This window comes from Prunus mume, linkage group LG5 (genome assembly GCF_029339155.1).
Source record: "Prunus mume cultivar Tortuosa linkage group LG5, ASM2933915v1, whole genome shotgun sequence".
In the NCBI taxonomy this organism is placed as follows: Eukaryota; Viridiplantae; Streptophyta; class Magnoliopsida; order Rosales; family Rosaceae; genus Prunus; species Prunus mume.
Genome location: NC_142702.1, coordinates 1,767,307 through 1,788,692, shown reverse-complemented (window position 1 = coordinate 1,788,692; position 21,386 = coordinate 1,767,307). Strand labels below are relative to the sequence as shown.

The window sequence follows — 21,386 nt, the reverse complement described above, 5'->3', positions numbered from 1 at the left end:
TCAGTTTTCCAATGTTTATGAATTGAAAATATGATCGTGAAAACTCTCCAAACAAAGAAGATGAAGGTACTTTTTCTTTACAAGAAAGAAAACACGTTGAAAACCAAATTACTTGATTTCACGATTTGAATAAAATCAAAAAGATAATTTCCTATTATAATGATGATCACACTTAAAGCCCAAAACCAATAGGAAAGTAAAAACCCAAGAGAGGAAATTTATGATAATCCCACCATTAAAGGAGTCCTAATATTCTTAGGCCAACTACCAAGAATATCTCAACACCTTTAATAATGTGACCTGATTAAAACTTGGTTTGCAAGTAAATTGCTTTAAAAGATAAGTACCAAATCATGAATAAGATAAAGAAAGAATAAGTAAAAAGATATTGCAAACTATGCCTAAATGAGATGCACTCCTAAATGGATTCTAATTAATTAAAATCAAGGAAGATCAAGGAAATAAAATCATATAAGATTCCAAAAAATGTTCGTATTATGAGTGCATGAAAAATGACATGTCTTACCCTTCAGATCAAATGTCTCATACGTGTTCACAATTCTAGAATTCGGGATTGTTGAGCTGTTTCAATCCTGCAGTTTCTGGAAATCAGAGATAGCAATTTTGCTTCAAACCTACAACTAAATGACACTTCCAAACCAATACTAAGTTCTAGGAAATGCCAACATAATTTCATACTAACAATCTCCCCCTTTGGCATTTTCTAGACAAAACACCTATTACAACTTAAAAAAAATTGCATGGGATTTAACAAATGAAATCCTACTCTAAACTCGAAGCTTTGAATCCCTGCACATTATAAAACAACAAAACCAGTGAAGCATGTGGGAGAAGAAATGTAATTCAAAGAAAAATTACAACATCACTCCCCCTTAATTCTACAACACAATCTCTCACCCTTTTTTATCATAATTTCACATAGTCATCTCTCTCCCTTTTTGTCAAGAAATCCAAAGGGCAAGGAAAGCACATAAGGGAGCATATATAATAGTAAAAATAAGAGGATAAAATCAGTTTGCAATCCCAACATATAAAGGCATAGAGCTTAACCAATGAAGCATTTAAGGGGCTTTATCTTGTCATGATTGTAGCTTGCTCAACATGCGGGGCTACTTGATAGCACTACTAAGGAAGGCACTTTTGATGTCCATTTGGCAACGAGCAATAACCTCACCAACTCCAAATGTGCCACAAGTGCAAGTCTCATTTTCATAGCCAAGATCCATTCATCACCTACAAGAACAATATAAACAATTTTAGGTTCAATTGTATAAACATAATACATGATACTTACCTTTTTGTTTAGTTGTCTTCTGCTCTTCATTCTGTCATACATATTTCCAAGGAAATATTCTTACGAACATGTTGTGCTACAAGTCTGCAACTGATAAGATTGATAGTGGCACTACAATCCTTGGATTCAGTTTATCATGTGTCCTTCTCAATAATTATGATATTCAAGCGAAACTCGAGGTGCAACATGAAGTAAAGCCTAGCTACAATTAAACAAGAAGCATAAAACAACACTATGTTTGAAATTTTTAAATTAAAAAAAAAAATCATTTTTTTTATTTTTATTTTTTAAGGACTTAAACAAAAACTAAAAACTACCACTGAAAGAAAAATAATAAACACGATCATATCATCTTGTGCACTTGAACAATAACTCTCCCCCTAAAGATATGCCAAGAATGAAGACAATTATAGCACCTAAGAAAAATAAGATAAAAAATAAAGGGAATAAATTAAAACTAGAAAATAAAAGAAACATAATTAAACATCAATGACTTTGCCAACATTATACCAAGACTCCTCATTCATACAAAAAAAAAAATCATGAGCACGTGAAAACACTATGCAAAAGGATAGACAAGCACAACTAATACCAATATCTATCTAGGAGCATTTGAAGCAAAGTCTTTCAGGATTTAAGGCACATCAAATCACAAAGGTTTAATCAAACACAATGATTATAAAATGGAGAATTAAAAGTATTTGTAAGAAATAAAGTCCATCAAATGAGCAAATATCAAAGCCTAATCCCATGTTATGTGATTAAACTTGCCTAATAACAAAGAAAAAGTCCAACTAAGAACAAGCCAAGAACATAGAAAAACACATACAAAATGCATGCAGAGGTGACCACTTTCACTTTTTTTTTTTTTTTTTTTAAATGCTAACTTTGTCAAGTTTTCTACAAGACCAATGTGTGTTAAATCAATGTGCTCGACTCAGTTGACTTTAAGACAATGGGTGTTAAAGCACCCCTAGGATGTACTAACCCGAGTCATGTAGGCTACAAAGTGGAACAATGTGTACAAGATCAAAGCTTTTTGACGCAAACCTCGACGTTGGTTAGACAAGAGGCCCGGTTACTTGGTAAGGATCAAGCACTTAGTTTACTTTATTTTTAATTAAAGAGATGTTATAAATTTGTGAGCTCAATAGCAAAAAGTACAATGCAAATCTAGTTCAAGACAAGGGCAAAGTGAGGATTCATTCAAAATTATTAAGCAAGATTAGAGTTTATGTGCTATATGTGAGACATAAACCCAATATTAATCTGCCCAGGGTGATCCATCGCCAAAAATTCAATATAAGATCAACAAAAACTTCCAGACATCAATAGGATTGATATCGCTTATCAATCCTTGCACGTGCTGAACAAAGTACTTAGAATGTAATCTAATTTATGTTACAAAAACAAAGAAGAGAATAGCTGGAGTCTTTTGGCATGCATCAAAACACAAACAATTATTCAAAATAACAAATACCTAAAGACTTCCTAAGAGTGTCAAATCGAAGATTATATCAAGGTTTTGCAACAAGACATTTAAGATCCAAATTTTCTAAAGCAGTGGGTTCATGCACAACATTAGTGGAGGTAAACATAGAATTATGATTTTCATTTTTCCTCCAAACTAACTTTGTCTTAGTTGATGGAAAACAATGAAAAGAAGATAGTTTGGATAAGTGTTTTACCTCTTTCAGAAGATTTGAAATCTTATGTTGGATACTTACTTTTCCACCCATGACATGAGAATTTAAACTAACAAATTCGTTTCGAAGTTTATTGCATCTTGGTCTTATGTGGCCACAAGTTCCACAAAAGTGACAAATTGGAATGAATTTCTTGACTTCATGAGCGGCAGACTTATTATTTGGTTCAAATCCCAAGCCTTGTTTGTCACCATCTCTTCTTCCCATGGTAATCATCTTGTCAATTTTTTTCTGCACCAATGGTTAAAGAAACAATCATTTCCTTTGAATTTTTAAGTTCAAGTTCAAGGGCTTTGTTGTCAAAAGTTAGATATGCAATTAATTTATTTTGATCAGTCAATTTTTTCTACAAAGACATCAATTTTTCGTTCATACTTGCACTTACCTTTTCGGAATCTGCGTCAGGGGATTAAAACTTGTTTGCAATCTTGCAATTTTTCAACTTCAACACGGCAATGAATTTTATGAGCTCTTCATTTTGTTTGCTTAGTTTCTGAGAAGCAGCCAACCAATCATCATATTTGTTCATGATATACTCAATATTCATATCTTCACAATCATCATCATTCTTCGTTGGTTCATCCAAGCTTACGATCTTGATAAGCACAATGGCCTTCTCATTATTTTCAAAGTCAGAATCATTGTCACTCCAAGTAGTATGCAGTGCCTTATTCTTCCCATCCTTTTGTTTCTTTAAGGTGTTGGCACATTCCGAAGATATGCGTCCATAGCTTTCACATTCGAAACATTGGACCTTTTTCTCTTAGATTTTTTCATTTGACCTGCGAGATTTAAACATACCATCAGTATAGTCACCAAACCTATTTTTAGAATTTATACCTTTTGAATCTCGACTCCTTGGATCTTGATTCTTGAGAAAGTTCATGAATCATTTTGTGAGAATCGTTAATTCATCATCACTACAATCCTCATTTGAATGCCAATCGTCTTCTTCATTCACAACTTTAAAAGCAACACTTTTGCTCTTTTTAGGAGCTAGATGTTTCATCTCATAAGTTTGTATGGACCCTATGAGTTCTTGAACTTTTAAGGTGTTTAAGTCATGAATCTCTTCAATAGCCATGATCTTTGGTTGAAACTGTTGAGGCAAGGATCTTAAAATCTTTTTCACAACCCTATCTTCGGGAATTTTTTCACCTAAACTTGAACACGCATTTACAATGATGCAAAGTTTAGCATAAAATTCAGAAATAGTTTCATTCTCATCCATCATGATTGTCTCAAACTGTAAAGTGTGCATTTGAAGCATGGCTCCCTTGACAATATTTGTTCCTTCATGAGTAACTTGCAAAATATCTCAAGCTTCCTTAGAAGTATCATAACCAAATATATATTCAAATTGAACGGAAGAGACAGCAGTAAATAAAGCATTTAACCCTTTTTGATTATTAGTGTTGTGTGTGACTTCTGCAGTGGTCCACTCCTCTCTAGTTTTGAGGACTGTGGTTTCTTCATCTCCTTTTCCGATCTTCTTTGTGGGTTTAGAAAATCCATGAACCACTGTATTCCATACACGTTCATCTAAGGACCAAAGAAACACTACTACAAAAATCGAAATAGACGACGGGAAACCACCGTCGTGTAAAAGGTTTTCGCCCGGTCGTGAAATTTACTGCCGTCTATTTGGGTTTCAAACTACGACGGCTTTTCACCGTCGTTGTTTATCAGTAAAGATGACAGTTTTTAAAGAAAATCGTCGTTGTTTAGAGGTAAAGATCGTTAATTATAGGAGGAAAGACGACTGTTTTTAATAAAACCGTCGTGTATTGTATGTAAAGATGACGATTTTTTTATGAAAACCGTCGTGGATTGTTTATAAAGACGTCATCTTTACATACAATAGACGACATTTTTTTATAAAAAGCGTCATCTTTACATACAATAGACGACGGTTTTTATAAAAGCGTCATCTTTACGTACAATAGACGACGGTTTTTATAAAAGCGTCATCTTTACGTACAATAGACGACGGTTTTTATAAAAAGCGTCATCTTTACGTACAATAGACGACGGTTTTTATAAAAAGCGTCATCTTTACGTACAATAGACGACGATTTTTATAAAAAGCGTCATCTTTACGTACAATAGACGACGGTTTTTATAAAAAGCGTCATCTTTACGTACAATAGACGACGGTTTTTTATAAAAAGCGTCATCTTTACGTACAATAGACGACGGTTTTATAAAAAGCGTCATCTTTACATACAATAGACGACGGTTTTTATAAAAAGCGTCATCTTTACATACAATAGACGACGGTTTTTATAAAAAATGTCATCTTTACGTACAACAATGCTTTTTGATTTCCTATGATGCTATACAACAATTTTAACTAGAAAACCAACCATAATGCTTTATCAAAAATAGTTTCTTTCATAAAACTTGAAGATTCAATAGTTATTACATAGTTAACCAATCTTTATTCTACAACAAACATAATTCCTAACAAGACCTACGTACTCCTAATCCAAGCATTCCTCATCCAAACATACAAATGATGCATAACTGAAGTCTCCTCCATCATCCCTGTAAATAAATCAAAATGACAAAGAGAGAAAAAAAGAAGAAGCTAAGATTATAAACATAAAAAATTAGGTGGAAGAGAAATTTTACCATTGGTCCATATTTCCATAGAAAACTTGTAAAATGAGCATAAAAAAGACCATCGAGAACCTGCAAATTTTCAACAACATAAAAAACATACGACTCACATAGAAAACCTGCAAAAGAAAAAGTTATAAATCTGCAAGCTTCCTCCTCATCTCCTGATAACTAAATCAGAAAATCTAAAAAGAAACCAGAAATTAAAAAAATATGTAAACAAATCAGACAAATCAAGAGAGACAAAATCTGAAATTAGGGATACAAAGAACATACCAAAAACGCAAAGAGACTAATCCAGAATTCACTAGCAAGATATAGAAGGGTATTAAGAGATTAGGTGACTTTCAAATCAAACCTTTCAACCAGCTTTGATTCTCAAATACAGAACATCCCTCTACATCTTATGGATTTGCTAAGACCTTAATCTCTCAACTCCTTCATTGATATCGATCTTTTGATGATTTTGTAGAGAGTTTCATGAGGGTGTTTTAGAGAGTGCAGAAGGAGGGAGAGATAAGGTTTTCAGAGACGGGAGAAAATCTGAAAATTTGACAAGCGCGAATTCACTTAAGTAGACATTTTTTAGCGTGTTTTAAAAGACGACGCTTGTTAATGAGAGATAAGATTTTCAAAGACGGGTGAAAATTTGAAAATTTATCGAGCGCAAATTCACTTAAGCGGCCATTTTTTAGCGTGTTTTAAAAGACGACGCTTTTTTAAAAAAATTTGTCATCTTTAGATATAATATACGACGGTTTTTTTATAAAAAGCGTCATCTTTACATATAATAGACGACGGTTTTTATAAAAAGCGTCATCTTTACGATACAATAGACGCGGTTTTTATAAAAGCGTCATCTTTACGCATACAATAGACGACGGTTTTTATAAAAGCATCATCTTTACGTACAATAGACGACGGTTTTTATAAAAAGCGTCATCTTTACATACAATAGACATTTTTTTCCACTACACTCCTTGACCCTATATGAATACAATGACTGAATTTGATCTTCAATTTAAAATATTTACACTAGTGGATACCACAAAATCTTATGTTATATTTAACGAAAGTATAAATAAACTCTTAATTGTTAGTGAATATTTTTTTTTATGGCATACACATTTTAAGAAACTAGTTTCAACGATCCAACCATCAAACTTGTTTGTTTATACTTCGAGATCATCTACACCAAAAATCGAAAAAAATAAACATTCAGAGATAAAGTAACGGGACAAAAAATTTCAACGGTTATAAATGAAAAATCATGATTTAACGGTTATTTTAACTCCGATTTTGATGATTTTTTACCGCTACACTCCTTGACCCAATATGAATACAATGATTGAATTTGATCTTCAATTTAAAATATTTACACTAGTGGATACCACAAAATCTTATGTCATATTTAATGAAAGTATAAATAAACTCTTCATTGTTAGTGAATATATTGTTTTGATGGCATACGCATTCTAAGAAACTAGTTTCAATGATCCAACCATCAAACGTGTTTGTTTATACTTCGAGATCATATACGCCAAAAATTGGAAAAAATAAACATTCAGAGATAAAGTAACGGAACAAAAAATTTCGACGGTTATAAATGAAAAATCATGATTTAACGGTTATTTTAACTCCGATTTTGATGATTTTTTACCGCTACACTCCTTGACCCTATATGAATACAATGACTGAATTTGATCTTCAATTTAAAATATTTACACTAGTGGATACCACAAAATCTTATGTTATATTTAACGAAAGTATAAATAAACTCTTAATTGTTAGTGAATATATTGTTTTGATGGCATACGCATTCTAAGAAACTAGTTTCAACGATCCAACCGTCAAACTTGTTTGTTTATACTTCGAGATCATCTACACTAAAAATCGAAAAAAATAAACATTCAGAGATAAAGTAACGGGACAAAAAATTTCGACGGTTATAAATGAAAAATCATGATTTAACGGTTATTATAACAAACCATCATCTTTACATATAATAGACGACCATTTTTTATAAAAAGCGTCATCTTTATATATAATAGACGACCATTTTTTAAAAAAATCGTCATCTTTACATATAATAGACGACGGTTTTTATAAAAAGCGTCATCTTTACATATAATAGACGACGGTTTTTTTATAAAAAGCGTCATCTTTACATATAATAGACGACGGTTTTTACGGTTTTTATAAAAAGCGTCATCTTTACACATAATAGACGACGGTTTTTTCGGTTTTTATAAAAAGCGTCATCTTTACACATAATAGACGACGGTTTTTTCGGTTTTTATAAAAAGTGTCATCTTTACATATAATAGACGACGGTTTTATAAAATCGTCATCTTTACATATAATAGACGATGGTTTTTAAAAAATCGTCATCTTTACACATAATAGACGACGGTTTTTAAAAAATCGTCATCTTTACACATAATAGACGACGGTTTTTAAAAATCGTCGTCTTTACATATAATAGACGACGGTTTTATAAAATTGTCATCTTTACATATAATAGACGACAGTTTTTATAAAAATCGTCATCTTTACATATAATAGACGACGGTTTTATAAAATCGTCATCTTTACATATAATAGACGACGGTTTTTATAAAAATCGTCATCTTTACATATAATAGACGACGTTTTTTTATAAAAAGCGTCATCTTTACATATAGTATGACGTATGATAACAAAATTAAAGAAATAAATTGATAAAAAAAATTCATATTAAGACGACGGTTTAAATATAAGGTATGACGTGTAAAGGGAATAAATACGACGTTAAATTTTATAATACGTCGTTAAATGAAAAACAAACATGGTGAGATTTAAAGATACCGTCGTAGAACTATATGAGAAAGATGTCGATATATTTTTATTTTTCATCGTTGTACATTAATTTAATACGGCGATATTTTGTATTTTACCGCCGTGGATTTATTTGTAATTATATGGCGCCTTATACGAAAACTTGGTCGTGTTATTTTTTGCGTAAAAACGGCGGCTTTTTTTGAAATCGTCGTCTTTACTTTCTACGTCGGTCGATTCATAACTTCTGCCGTTCTTTATTTGCTTTGATTTTACACTGCGGAAATCCTGTTTCAAATAGACGTCGGTTTTTTAATTAGGTACGTCGTTGTTTATGAACAATCATTTGAATCTCCATTTTTTAGGTGTCTAAGGTGTTATTACACGGCGGTTTTATAGAACCGTCGTCTTTTAAAAAACAACGACGGTTTTCACTTAGACCGTCGTTTTTTTCTAGTCGTCTTTGTCACTTTTTGTAGTAGTGAAACGACTTCATTTTGGCTTTCCAAGCGCTATAGTTGTTGCCATCGAAATATGGTGGATGTGCAACATAGCCCTCGGCATGATCCATCCTAAGGTATGTCGGATCTTGCTGAGTATGTTCAACAACCTACTCTGATGCCAATTGAAATTACTTTTAGGATGACTAAAAAATGCCTAAAGGCGGGGTGAATAGGCCAATTTAAGATTATAATCAATAAAGAAAAAATAAACTTCAGTAGCAACATTGATATGGCTTATCAATCATGAAACGTGCTGAGTATAAAATAAAAGAACATGTAAAAAATTATTTTACATGATAAAACCCCACATATGGGGAAAATATAAGGGACTCCTCAGTTCAACACGAATTCACACTAGAATGATGATTACAAGAAGTACTCACACACTTATCCAAGACACGTTCTAGATACGTTTACCAACTTCTTCGTAACTCAACTTCTGTCACGAGATGATCTTTGACACTCTTTATGTTGAAAGCAATACTTGTCACAATTGCTTCAAGCTCGCCAGAGGAAAACCGTCACCACGGTCTTGGTGCCCTCAACCAAGGATTAAAATATTAGTCGTGGAGATAATATCGGGCCTCCAATTTATGGATATTTTGGGGGATATATCGTTATTGTTTTAGGTATCAGGAAAAAATCAATAAAAATGACAGATATAGGCATTGAAACACATAATTTTGGTGTAAAACTTTCATAAATGTTATATACATTATCAATGAATGTATTGAACAAATAAAACTCAAAATTTACTAATAATAAGATATACATATGATGAAATATAAGTGGTATGTAATGTGCATTAATGAAAAGTTTGAAAATAAAATGTTGATTAGAATGAATAAACCATGCATAAATTCATAGTTTGTTTAAACATTGGATTACAATTTAAATAAGTGTCCATCTATATAAATGAAGAGCTCCTATGAGGTTCAAACAATGAGGAACAACCATCTAGATTCAAACAATAGTCATACCAAGTCATGTAACCCGAGTAGTCTTTGTAAGCCATGTTTGAACATGGTGCACATAGGTCTCTTTTGAGCTCCCTACTGTCCTCTCTTATATAGGATAGTTAGGATTATCCCAACTAGTAGGTACATAATATGTTTTATCATCTTGAGCTCCATAACTAGTTCCACTATAATCAAATATGACATAACCATAGCCATAATAAGATTCATTTGAGTTAGTACCTAGTTCCTATGCTCTTAGATCCAACACTGATCGCCATGTCCTCTTCAGATGGATTGGAGGTATGTGGGCAATGGACTATGCATAGATTCTTCATATTAATAAATTATAGGGTTCTGGGCAAGGATTAGCTATTTTTGGGTTTCAATTTGCTTCAATTTGCCTTCAAAACTTCTAAATTTTTTTTGGGTTATGTTATGGGTATAGGGAAATATCGGCAAAATATTGGGGATATCGCACTTATCGAGGATATATAGTCGATACAAGGGAAGATATGGCCTTACCCTCTAATATTGGTGTCGACAGTTGAAAATACCGATATATCGGTGTATTGGCCAATATTTCAATCCTTGCCCTCAACCGTATAAGTCACCGAACATGCATATGAATGATAAAAGTGTTTGATAAATCACCAAGTAAACATAGAACACTTGATGATTTATCTCAAATAAAAACTGAGCTTTCCAAAGTTTATGGATTGAAAATATGATCGTGAAAGCTCTCCAAACAAAGAAGACAAAGGTACTTTTTCTTTACAAGAAAGAAAACACGTTGAAAACCAAATTACTTGATTTGCACGATTTGAATAAAATCAAAAACATATTTTCCTATTCTAATTATGATCACACTTAAAGCCCAAAACCAATAGGAAAGTAAAAACCCAAAAAAGGAAATTTATGATAATCCCACCATTAAAGGAGTCCTAATATTCTTAGGTCAACTACCAAGAATATCGCAACACCTTTAATAATGTGATCTTATCAAAACTTGAAGTAAATTACTTTAAACGATAAGTAACAAATCAGGGATAAGATAAAGAAAGAATAAGTAAAAAGATATTGCAAAATATGCCTAAATGAGATGCACTCCTAAATGCATTATAATTAATTAAAATCAAGGAAGATCAAGGAAATAAAATTATATTAGATTCCAAAAAAAAAGGTTCCTATTATGAGTGCACAAAAAATGACATGTCTTACCTTTCAGATCAAATGTCTCATACATGTTAAGTCACAATTCTGGAATCCAGGATTAATGAGCTGTTTCAATCCTACAGTTTCTGGAAATCAGAGACATCAACTTTGCTTCAAACCTACAGCTAAATGACACTTCCAAAACAATACTAAGTTCTAGTAAATGCCAACACAATTTCATACTAACAATAACTAAGGTGACGTCAGTTAGGTCCATCTAATTATTTAGCTTGGGCTGACCAAAGAGCCACATGTGGCTTAATATTTACGAATTGGCCTAATGAGTAGCCCTCCCCTTTTTTTGTAACCCTTTTTGTAGCCCACTCTTGGAAATGAGTTTTGGGAATTTTGGACTATATTTGAATTCTTGAGCTACAAGCAATTGTGTTCTATTTCTGGTCAACAATGCTGGCCTCTTTCCAGTCCCTTAATTCATGCATCCAAAACCAGAGTTATGGCATTCTTGATTTTAGAGCAAAAAAATACAGTAAGATCAGAAGCTATTGTGTGAAATGCAAAAGTAGTCTTGATCGAACTTTAGATGAAGAGAAGGGTGGCAAAAGGAAGCTTAAAATTCTAATTGCAGGTGGGGGTATTGGGGGCCTAGTTTTAGCATTGGCATCAAAACACAGAGGATTTGAGGTAGAGGTGTTTGAGAAAGACCTGAGTTTAGTGAGAGGGGAGGGACAACACCGTGGACCGATTCAGCTTATGAGTAGCGCTCTGGCCGTGCTGGAAGCCATTGATGAGAATGTTGCAAAACAAATCATGGAAGCAGGTTGTGTTACTGGCAATAGGACCAATGGCTTTGTAGATGGAGTTTCGGGTGAATGGTAAGCCTGCTGTTATTTTTAAGTAACTTTTTCACTTTGGTTCCGCTTGTTAGATAAGCACTCAACCCAAAAGGCTTAAGCTTTTATATCAAACCAACACCCTCCTTCCTGATGTGCATATAATTATTAACTGCAGCCTCACCCCCGTACCTTGCAAACCAACAAAGAAATTGGAGCTTACCAAAGCTTTGATACCATATTAGACAATCACCAGACCCCGAATGCTTATTCGGTTAGGAATGGGCCAACGATGTGAGCCTGCTGCTATGCTATACATGGACATAAATTGGATGCTGTATAAAAGAATCTATTTGTTTACTTCTCCAAGTAAGTGTATAAACAATAATATCCTCGATATTTCGTCGATTTATCGAGAATTTAGACTATGATTTCAATGGAGGTGCCTCCAACATCATAGCTAAGGTGACGTCAGCTAAGCCCATCGAATTATTTAGCTCGGGCTAGGCAAAGGGCACATGTGTTGAATTATAACCCTTAAGCTGACTTAAGAGTTAGTTAATCAGTTTTTTCCTTTTATCCTTGTTTTTTGACAAGTGTATGTTCTCCATTGGTTACCTAAGTGAACGGCTGAGATCATCTTGTGATGTAAGAGATCCAGCTACTGTGCATAACAGATATATTCCTCACACTATGTGTGTGAGGTTATTAGAGAGAAAATATGATGAAATGAACTCTCTGCTGCTACACGTATAGCAGACAGATTCTCTGCTAAATTTTTTCTGCTCCTTCTTCCACTTAATTTTTCCTTCTGCAAAATCTGAATACACTAACAACATGTGGTCTAATTTTTAGGAATTGGCCTAATGAGTAGCCCTCCCTTGTAACTCTGTGTAACCCGCTCTTGAAGATGAATTTTGGGGATTTTAGGCTATATTTGAGGATATAACACTTGCTTCGTATTTTGCAAAAACCAAAGACAGCAAGCATTGATTTTTTTAACATATCGTTCGGTACACCACAATAAATAAGTAAGGTTTCTGTCCTCCTGATCTGGTCTTAAGCACATGGTAATTGACTTTCTGACTTGTTTGATTTGAACAAGCTCCTTTCCCCAGTTATTTACACCACTTTCTGGGCAGGACGGTAGCTAAATAGAAAATTTAAAAAAAACCCATGTACATACATAATTATGGGATTTTATGAATCATGACAATACCAAAATTAGTTTTATTTTATTTTTTATCTCTCATGTTATATGATCAGTTGGCTGCTACAAATACATATGAATTATTGAGCTCTAAACAATTTTGATCATCCTATTTCTATTAATATTTCTGGTCAACAATGCTGGCCTCTTTCCAGTACCTTAATTCATGCATCCAAAACCAGAGCTATGGCATTCTTGATTTTAGGGCAAAAAAATACAGTAAGATCAGAAGCTATTGTGTGAGATGTAAAAGTAGTCTTGATCCAACTTTAGATGAAGAGAAGGATGGCAAAAGGAAGCTTAAAATTCTAATTGCCGGTGGGGGTATTGGGGGGCTAGTTTTAGCATTGGCAGCAAAACACAGAGGATTTGAAGTAGAGGTGTTTGAGAAAGACCTGAGTTTAGTGAGAGGGGAGGGGCAACACCGCGGACCGATTCAGCTTATGAGTAGCGCTCTGGCCGTGCTGGAAGCCATTGATGAGAATGTTGCAAAACAAATCATGGCAGCAGGTTGTGTTACTGGCAATAAGACCAATGGCTTTGCAGATGGAGTTTCAGGTGAATGGTAAGCCTACTGTTATTTTTAAGTAAATTTTTCACTTTGGTTCCAACTTGTTAGATAAGCACTCAACCCAAAAGGCTTAAGCTTTTATATCAAACCAACACCCTCCTTCCTGACATGCATATAAGGATTAACTGCAGCCTCACCTTTGATACCATATTAGACAATCACCAGACCCCGAAAGCTTATTCGGTTAGGAATGGGCCAACGATGTGAGCCTGCTGCTATACTACACATGGACAGCAATTGGATGCTGTATAAAAGGATCTATTTGTTTAGTTCTCCATTTAGTTAGTTTTATTTGAGAAATTTTTCAAGTGATTTCTTAGTTTTTGTGTCCAGTGCTCAATATATAGATGTTTCTCTAAATCAAGTGCTCAATTGTATCCTCTCTTTTTTTATTTTATGCTTTTTGGTTCAGGTTTACCAAGTTTGATCTTTCGTCTCCGGCTGTAAGTAGGGGGCTGCCTATCACTCAAGTGATATGCCGGATGGAGCTTCAAGATATCTTAGTCAATGCAGTCGGATTGGACATTGTGAGAAACAATTCTGAAGTGGTGGACTTCATTGAAGAGCCTAGCAAGGTTGAATTAATTTTTGACTAATATTCTAGTTTCTAAAACTTTTCAGAAACCAGTACAAATTCCTCAACTTCTTTCTGTGGATTATTAATTAGGTCACGGTGATCCTTGAAGATGGACGACAATATCATGGTGATGTTTTAGTAGGAGCTGATGGAATATGGTCAAAAGTAATTTCTCTCTTAATCCTTGAGCCATCTCCAATGTATGCCCTTTTAAACTTCATAATTATTTTTGTTTTCTTTTCATTTTTTTACCAGGTGCGAACGAAATTATTTGGCAGACAGGAAGCAAAATACTCAAATTACACATGCTACAGTGGAGTAACAAAATTTGTTCTGCCATGCATTGATAGTGTTGGGTATATTATATGTTACCTGGTTCATATTGACAAGCTGAATTTAAAAAAATGGACAAAAAAAAGTGTAAAAACTCAAAAATAAAGTTAGTAGATGGATGGTTTTGATTCATTATCTGCGCGTATTCGTAGGTATCAGGTCTTCTTGGGATTGAACCAGTACTTTGTTGCGTTAGATATTGGGAATGGGAATATGCAATGGTTTGCCTTCCATAAGCAGCCGCCTATGAGCACTGATCCTCCTGGAGGCACATACTCTCTTTCTCTGTTGTGAACTTGTCATAAAATTAATGCATTTGATTATTAGATTTGAACATAGCTCTTCCAGTTATCTAAATCTTAGGCTTTTAGATCCTGCAGGTAAAAAGAAGCTCCTGGAGGAGAAATTTGGAAAGTGGTGTGATGAAGTGATTGCTCTAATTCAGGAAACACCAGAGTCCATGATTTTACAGAGAGAAATCTACGACAGAGACATGATCTGCTCATGGGGAATCGGGCGTGTTGCTCTGCTAGGCGATGCTGCTCATCCATTGCAGCCAAATCTTGGGCAAGGGGGTTGCATGGCAATTGAGGTATCTGGTCTTTTTAGTCCATTTTATCGTTTCCATATCCGAAAAATGGAATGAGTTGTCTCTCATGAGCTCCCACGTTGACTCATTTATGTGCAGGACTGTTACCAGCTTATACATGAGCTTGATCAAGTTCCCAATACCGGCTCAGATGCTCAAATTTCAGATGCAATTTGCTTGGCACTAAGACAGTAAGTTGTAGTTGCAGGTTTGAATCTTGAGGCATTGTAAAAATTACTTCACAAACTTTTGTGTGATGGTTGGTTAGATACGCGAAGAAAAGAATAAGGCGTGTTGGTATAGTGCATGCAGCCACCCGAATGGCATCAAAAATGCTTGCTATGTATCAACCTTCCATGCAGTTTAAAACTGGTCCTCTGGCTGTGAGTTTTCTCCACCCCGTTTCCTTCGTCAAACTGGTCTTAGTTTTCTATTTAAAATAAAGAAATTAATTAATTAAATGATGTCATATTTCTATTCATTCTTGTGGTTGCAGCATCTCTCATCTCTGCAGATAACGTACCCTGCATTTCGAATGGGTCGGGCATTTCTGCAGTATCTTCTGCCAAAATTTATGACTTGGATGATAGCAGGGCACGGGTAAAGGAATATACAGAAAATATTTCAGTTCATTTTCTCGTCGTCCACTTTTATCAGCATCGCTCATGTTCTTCTTCTTGCAGGTTGAGTCTCAAATCTCAAAGAGACAGAGACAGAGAAAGGGAAGCAAAACAAACTTAGATGACTTCTCTGTTAGAATTGAAGTTGATAACCCTCCAACTCAAATCAACTTCTGTGTTACGTGTAATATTATCGGGTTTTCCGGCGTGTAAAACAGATGATAGAAACAGTGATTGCATTGTACTACTTAAATAATAAATCCTTCCTAATAGTATACATATGAAATATATCTAAACCATGGGAATACAATTACAATCTGCCTAATTCTTGTTTAATTTCTAAACCATGCTGCCAATTAATTTAATTTACCTTCTAGAGCGTTTTCTAGGCCGCCTAGAAGCCTCCTGCTTCCCCCCATTTTCCCTGGGCCGCTTTGATGAAGCTACTACATTGGCCGTCTCGGCAGCCGCCTTCTTGGGCGGCCTTCCTACACTTCGCTTGGATGGACTGCTGCTTTCTTCCTTGGCTTGTTTCTTTTTATCACCGCCACTTTGCCTTAACACCCTTTCTTTGACTTTGTCAACCTTACCACCTCCCCTCCTCTTCTGCTCTCCTCCACCTGATCTAGTACTAGTGCCACTTCCACTGCCACTGCCGCTCTTCAATGTGTCTGCCGCAGGTGCATTGCGCTTAATTCTCTTCAAGAAATCCGCTGCTGCACTTCGCTTTTTGTCCAACGCTGCTGCCTCCGTTTTCGACTTCTTATCCGTTTTCGGAGTTTCCATTTGTTTCTTGGTGGAACCACTTCCATCCTTTTTATTATTCTCGTGATGCGTCCTTCTTGAGCTTCTGGTTCCAGTAGTTACAGGATTGTCTTTTGCCTTAGCGCCAGCACCACCACCCTTATGCTCTTCCGCTACATCATCTTTTGAAGAGGCCTTGTTATTGTTAATGGGAGTTTTAACATCAAAAGCTGCCGCTTTCTTTTTCTCGTCACCTTGTTGTTGTTGTTTTGGTTGCTGCTGCTCACCCTTTGGTTTAACATCAAAGATAGAAGCAGCAGCAGAAGGCTTTGATGAAATGGAGCTTCGTTTCCGGCAGACGATGATGGGCGCAGTTGACTTGTGCTTGGCAAGCAAAGAGTCCGATCTTTCAAGCTGATCAGGACGTTTGGGCGGTTGCGTTGGAGGAGGAGGACAAGGTGGAGTTGTGGTGGGTGGTGGTGCATGTACAGCAGCAGCAGGCAATGAATCTGATGGCTCAGATGAAGGTGAAGGGTTGGGGGTGGTCTAGTGATTAGATTATTCTTCTTCATTTCGTTTAAGACAAGGCGTCGAAGTTGGTGAGCAGTCAGCGACTCCAGAGAGGATTTGGGGAAGAAAACGACGGCGTTGTTGAAGAGGAGCAGCAGGTCTCGGTAGAATGAAAGAGCGCAAGACGAATATGCGTCCTTGTGGAGCTTGCTTTGTATTGTTTCCAAGTCCACATGCTGCTGGACCATGCTCTTGTACTTGTCACTTTCCTGTACATGCAGCCACATCATCATCATGCTTCGCTTTCGTTTTAAAATTTTCATGCTCACTAAAAATCTTCTACTTAAATTATTACAACCAAAAAAAAAAAAAATTAGTGACAGAAACTGAGAAACACAAAATCCATGCATGTTCTACAACAGTCCAAATGTGACTTTTGGTATACATAAATTTGACAGAATAGGTTTATCCCAAACAATAATACTATTTGTATCATATTTATCGATTATATTGCTAACCATCGTTTTACTAACAGAGGGCCCCACCAATGTGTATGGGATTCACCTGTAATAGAAACGTTGTCAACACCCAAATGTTTTGATTTGGACATTGAAGCAGGTCTCAACAAACAAAAACAAGGGCCCATTCTATAGGGAAACTGCTATTGTGGTATCAGAAATTCACAATCCACCTCAGACCCAAAAAGAAACAGTTCCCACCCACCCACCCTATGGGCCTATGTAAGACCTCGGAGGGCCCATATTGCAATATAAAAAATTAAATGAAAATAAATGAAAGGAACAGAGTATTTCCCTGGCATACATACATACAAAAAAGTATATAGCAACAAAAGAATATGCCAAGATTAAAAGAATAAGAAAACAATCTGAATGAAAAGCGGTGAGATGCGAGCCTCATGGGGTCCATCCATGGTCGTCGCATTTGTATGACACGTTTTGTTTTATAAATTTTTAAATTGAGTAGAAGGCTCCACGACCCTTACGGATCTTACGCTATAAGCAAAAGTACAAACCATATTTCTTTTCTTGGATTTTATACCAAATATCTTTAAGTCAACAGTAAAATCACTGTCTGTTTTTTAAAACAAAAACAAAAGACTGCATTTGAATTTGAATTTGTCAACACATGTTAAACACCAACACAAATCCTAAAATTTTGAATTGCAACCGATCTGACATATATATAAATATACACTAGTCTGTCCGTACGCGTTTTTGGACCTACAAGAGGTTTTTTTTAAAAAAAATTAAAATTTATTTTAGATTTTTCTTTTAATTTTAATTTTTTTAATATAAAAAAATATAAATTTACCATATTATCCTCATTTAATTAATAATTTTAATTCTTAATGTTTGCATTAACCAATGGCATTTTCTGGTATTTTGAATGTTTTATCATTCTCTGCATTTTACTTTGTATATAGCTTCATTTTTTTTTTTCATAAAAGTGATATTCTATTTTAATTTAATTTAAATTACGGAAAAAAGAATTTGAACTCGAGTGCAGAGTGAGGTGCTCCTCCAACCAACTTGGCTTAGCCAATGTATGCCTATTTTATTTGTTCACATTACAACAATCCTGACCATCATTTATTTTCAACAACAGACTTACATGACAGATTAAATATTGCATCATTTAGTAATTAAAACTTCAAAAATTAGGTGGCTCTAACATTATCGTTTGTGGAATTCCAACACACCATACATGTGATATAACTAACACCACCAATATTTATGTATACCCTTTTTATTTAATTAAGCAAAACTTACATTTTCTCTTTAAATACCATTGATATTTAAATCTGTTAAGACCACATTTTATATGCCACTTCTCTAATACTGCTATCGAAAAAATTCATGGTTAAGTAGAAGATTGTATATCTAAAAAAAATGTAGTGGTAGTAAATTCCACCAATAATGTTAGAGAATTGCATGCAAAATCCTAGACCCTAGGAGCAGGAGATAGATATTTATTCCCCATTGGAGAGAAGTCAGTAATTTCAGCCGCATGCGTATTTTTCATCCTACTACTGAAACCAACAAAAAGTTGAAAACCATTTTGGAGTGGTCCCAAATTATTGGAAACACCACGACCACTTGTTTGCCTCATACAAGTCCGGTTTTAACCAAAAAAGGAAAAACCATGGCCAAATTATATACTCAAACTTTTAAAATAAAATTGTCAATGAAAATTTAATTTGGTATTTTTAATTTGGTTTGGTGCATGCATGTTTCGCAGTGTTTGGATTCGAATAAAATAAGAATTTAAAAATAAAAGGAAAAGAAGAAATGGAATTACGAAAATAATCAAATTGTAAAAATAAGTAAAATACCTGGGTGGGAAGCCGTCGCTCGAACAATGAGCTATGCTCGTGCGCTCGGATCATCTGCAGGACCCCAACCAACGGCTGTGATTTCACCAACAATAACTCCTCGTTGTTACGCTGCTGCTCTGGCACCTCCACTCTGCGACGTCGTTTCCTGTTCCATTTCCTCGTCAAGCTCGCCGAACTCTGCGCCTCACTGCTCTCCCTCATCTCACCCGCCGAGTCACCACCGCCTTTCCCTTCGCGGCTCCGCTTCTTAGCCACCGTCTCCGAGCTCCCTTTATCCGACTCTGACTCGGAGTGTCCACCGCCCCCCGTCCCTTTAGTCGGTTCGCGCGAACCGTCCGGAACCGGGTGCGGTTCGGGTTCTGATGCGACGCGGTCTTCCCGGCCGGGCTTATTGTCCAGACTTTTGGAGCAGGTTGAATTGGAGCCGTTCACCGACTGGTTCTCTTGGTCCGGTTTGGACCGGTCCGGTTCGTCTTGAATATTTTTGTCGTTTTCTGATCTGTGTCCCTTGGAGTCCTCCTCCTCCAGATCTGGCTTGGCCTCGTCATCCTTGGAGCTATCTTCTCGCTCTTCCTCCAGCCTCTTCACCTTCAACTGCAACGACCTGAGAATTAATTAAGACAACCAACTCAGATCTAAAATTTTACGTGAAAATTTTTCCAAAAACAAAATAATATAAAAAGATATAAAGAATTACACGATGGAGACGTCGTTGCGATGGAGCTCTTGACGGAGTTGAGCGACGCGGAGTTTGCGGAGGTCGTCGAGCCAGGGAATACTAGGAGGATCGTGGTGGTGGTGGTGATGGTCTGGTGGCGGGGGGGAGGGGAGGGCAACGTCGTCGTTTTGATGTTGGGAGGAGTAGCGGGAGTTGAAACGGCGGCGGAGGTCGTGATACTTGAGCTTGCAGTTGTAGGCGGTGGTGAGGAGGTGAGGGAGAGAGGTCTTGGCTTGGAGTTCCATGGCGACGCTGTCCCAGTCGTTGATGCCGTGACGCTTCACGGCACATGCTAGCAAGAGCTCCTCCCATGTCCCCCAGGAAGACGTGAACGTCGTCGTTTGGTCTTGTAATTCTGGTTCACTATTATTGCTGTTATTATTATTAGTATGAGTAGTAGTAGCATCGTGAGTAGCAGTGCCGCCAGTGGCCCCTTCCATCATGACGACGAGGATACCTCTCTACCTCTCTACCTATCTCCCTCTCTACCTATCTCTCTAAGTCGGGATTGGAGTTTGTGTTTGCGTCTGGTTTTTATATCATCATATCATTTATATTGTTCAATCTCAATATATATTTCATTCTCATCCCTCCATTTTGTGCTTTCAAATATTAGTACCGTCTTTTTTATTTTTTATTTTTCCAAATTTTTATTTTGTCTTTGCTTTTTGGGTTTAATTAATTAAATTAAACACCTAACCTACTAAAACAAAATAGATTTTTGTAATTGTTGTTATTATTCTTGGATTGGGTGGATGGGTAGCTTTCTTTTTTTTTTCTTTTTTTTTTTCTTTTTGTTGTGTTTATGTTATGTATATATATATATATATATAAATATAAAAGATGTAGATGTAGTGGGGTGGGGCCTACTACCTCCCTAAAGGCTGAAGCTAGCCTAAGAGGGAGGTGATCTCGAGCACGCAAATAGAAATAGAAATAGAAATTGGGTAAACGTTAATTAACCATGTTATCCCTATTCACATAATGTTCACACGCTCTCTCTCTCTCTCTCTCTCTCTCTCTCTCTCTCTCCTACAGTACGTGTTCTCTTTGGATTTGGTCTCCAATTATCCACGCCTCCAAACCCAGACCCAGGCCCAAACTCAGACCCGGACTCCTTGGATCAAAGCCTACTTCTTCTTTTTTGGGTAAAATTGCGCCCAAATCGAATCATCATGTTGTCATAGCCTGAGTGTCTCAAGATGACCCATGTGGGGAAAAAATTAGCAATCA

The 21,386-nt window shown here is 35.8% G+C and overlaps 2 protein-coding genes across 2 annotated transcripts; one reads left to right on the top strand and one right to left on the bottom strand.

The window, feature by feature from the left end:
* Positions 1–12,697: 12,697 nt before the first annotated feature.
* On the top strand, positions 12,698–16,121 carry LOC103330551 (zeaxanthin epoxidase, chloroplastic-like). Its single transcript, XM_008233147.2, has 10 exons — positions 12,698–13,700; positions 14,119–14,281; positions 14,374–14,448; positions 14,539–14,639; positions 14,769–14,884; positions 14,997–15,208; positions 15,305–15,396; positions 15,474–15,588; positions 15,702–15,805; positions 15,889–16,121. Exons 1-10 carry the CDS (start codon positions 13,273–13,275, stop codon positions 15,944–15,946), a joined length of 1,464 nt encoding a protein of 487 aa, XP_008231369.2. The 5' UTR covers positions 12,698–13,272; the 3' UTR covers positions 15,947–16,121.
* LOC103330505 (DNA-binding bromodomain-containing protein) lies at positions 16,045–20,742 on the bottom strand. Its single transcript, XM_008233094.3, is given in 4 exon segments — positions 16,045–17,112; positions 17,115–17,348; positions 19,433–20,039; positions 20,133–20,742. Coding segments are annotated over 4 exon segments (2,226 nt in total). The 5' UTR covers positions 20,597–20,742; the 3' UTR covers positions 16,045–16,191.
* Between the last annotated feature and the right edge of the window lie 644 nt (positions 20,743–21,386).

Bases quoted from the DNA above. Each gene is read 5' to 3' on its own strand.
- LOC103330551 (XM_008233147.2), top strand. From the start codon at position 13,273: ATGCTGGCCTCTTTCCAGTACCTTAATTCATGCATCCAAAACCAGAGC. The intron at 14,282-14,373 runs GTTGAATTAATT...ATTATTAATTAG, and splicing joins TCATTGAAGAGCCTAGCAAG to GTCACGGTGATCCTTGAAGA. The intron at 15,397-15,473 runs GTAAGTTGTAGT...ATGGTTGGTTAG, and splicing joins ATTTGCTTGGCACTAAGACA to ATACGCGAAGAAAAGAATAA.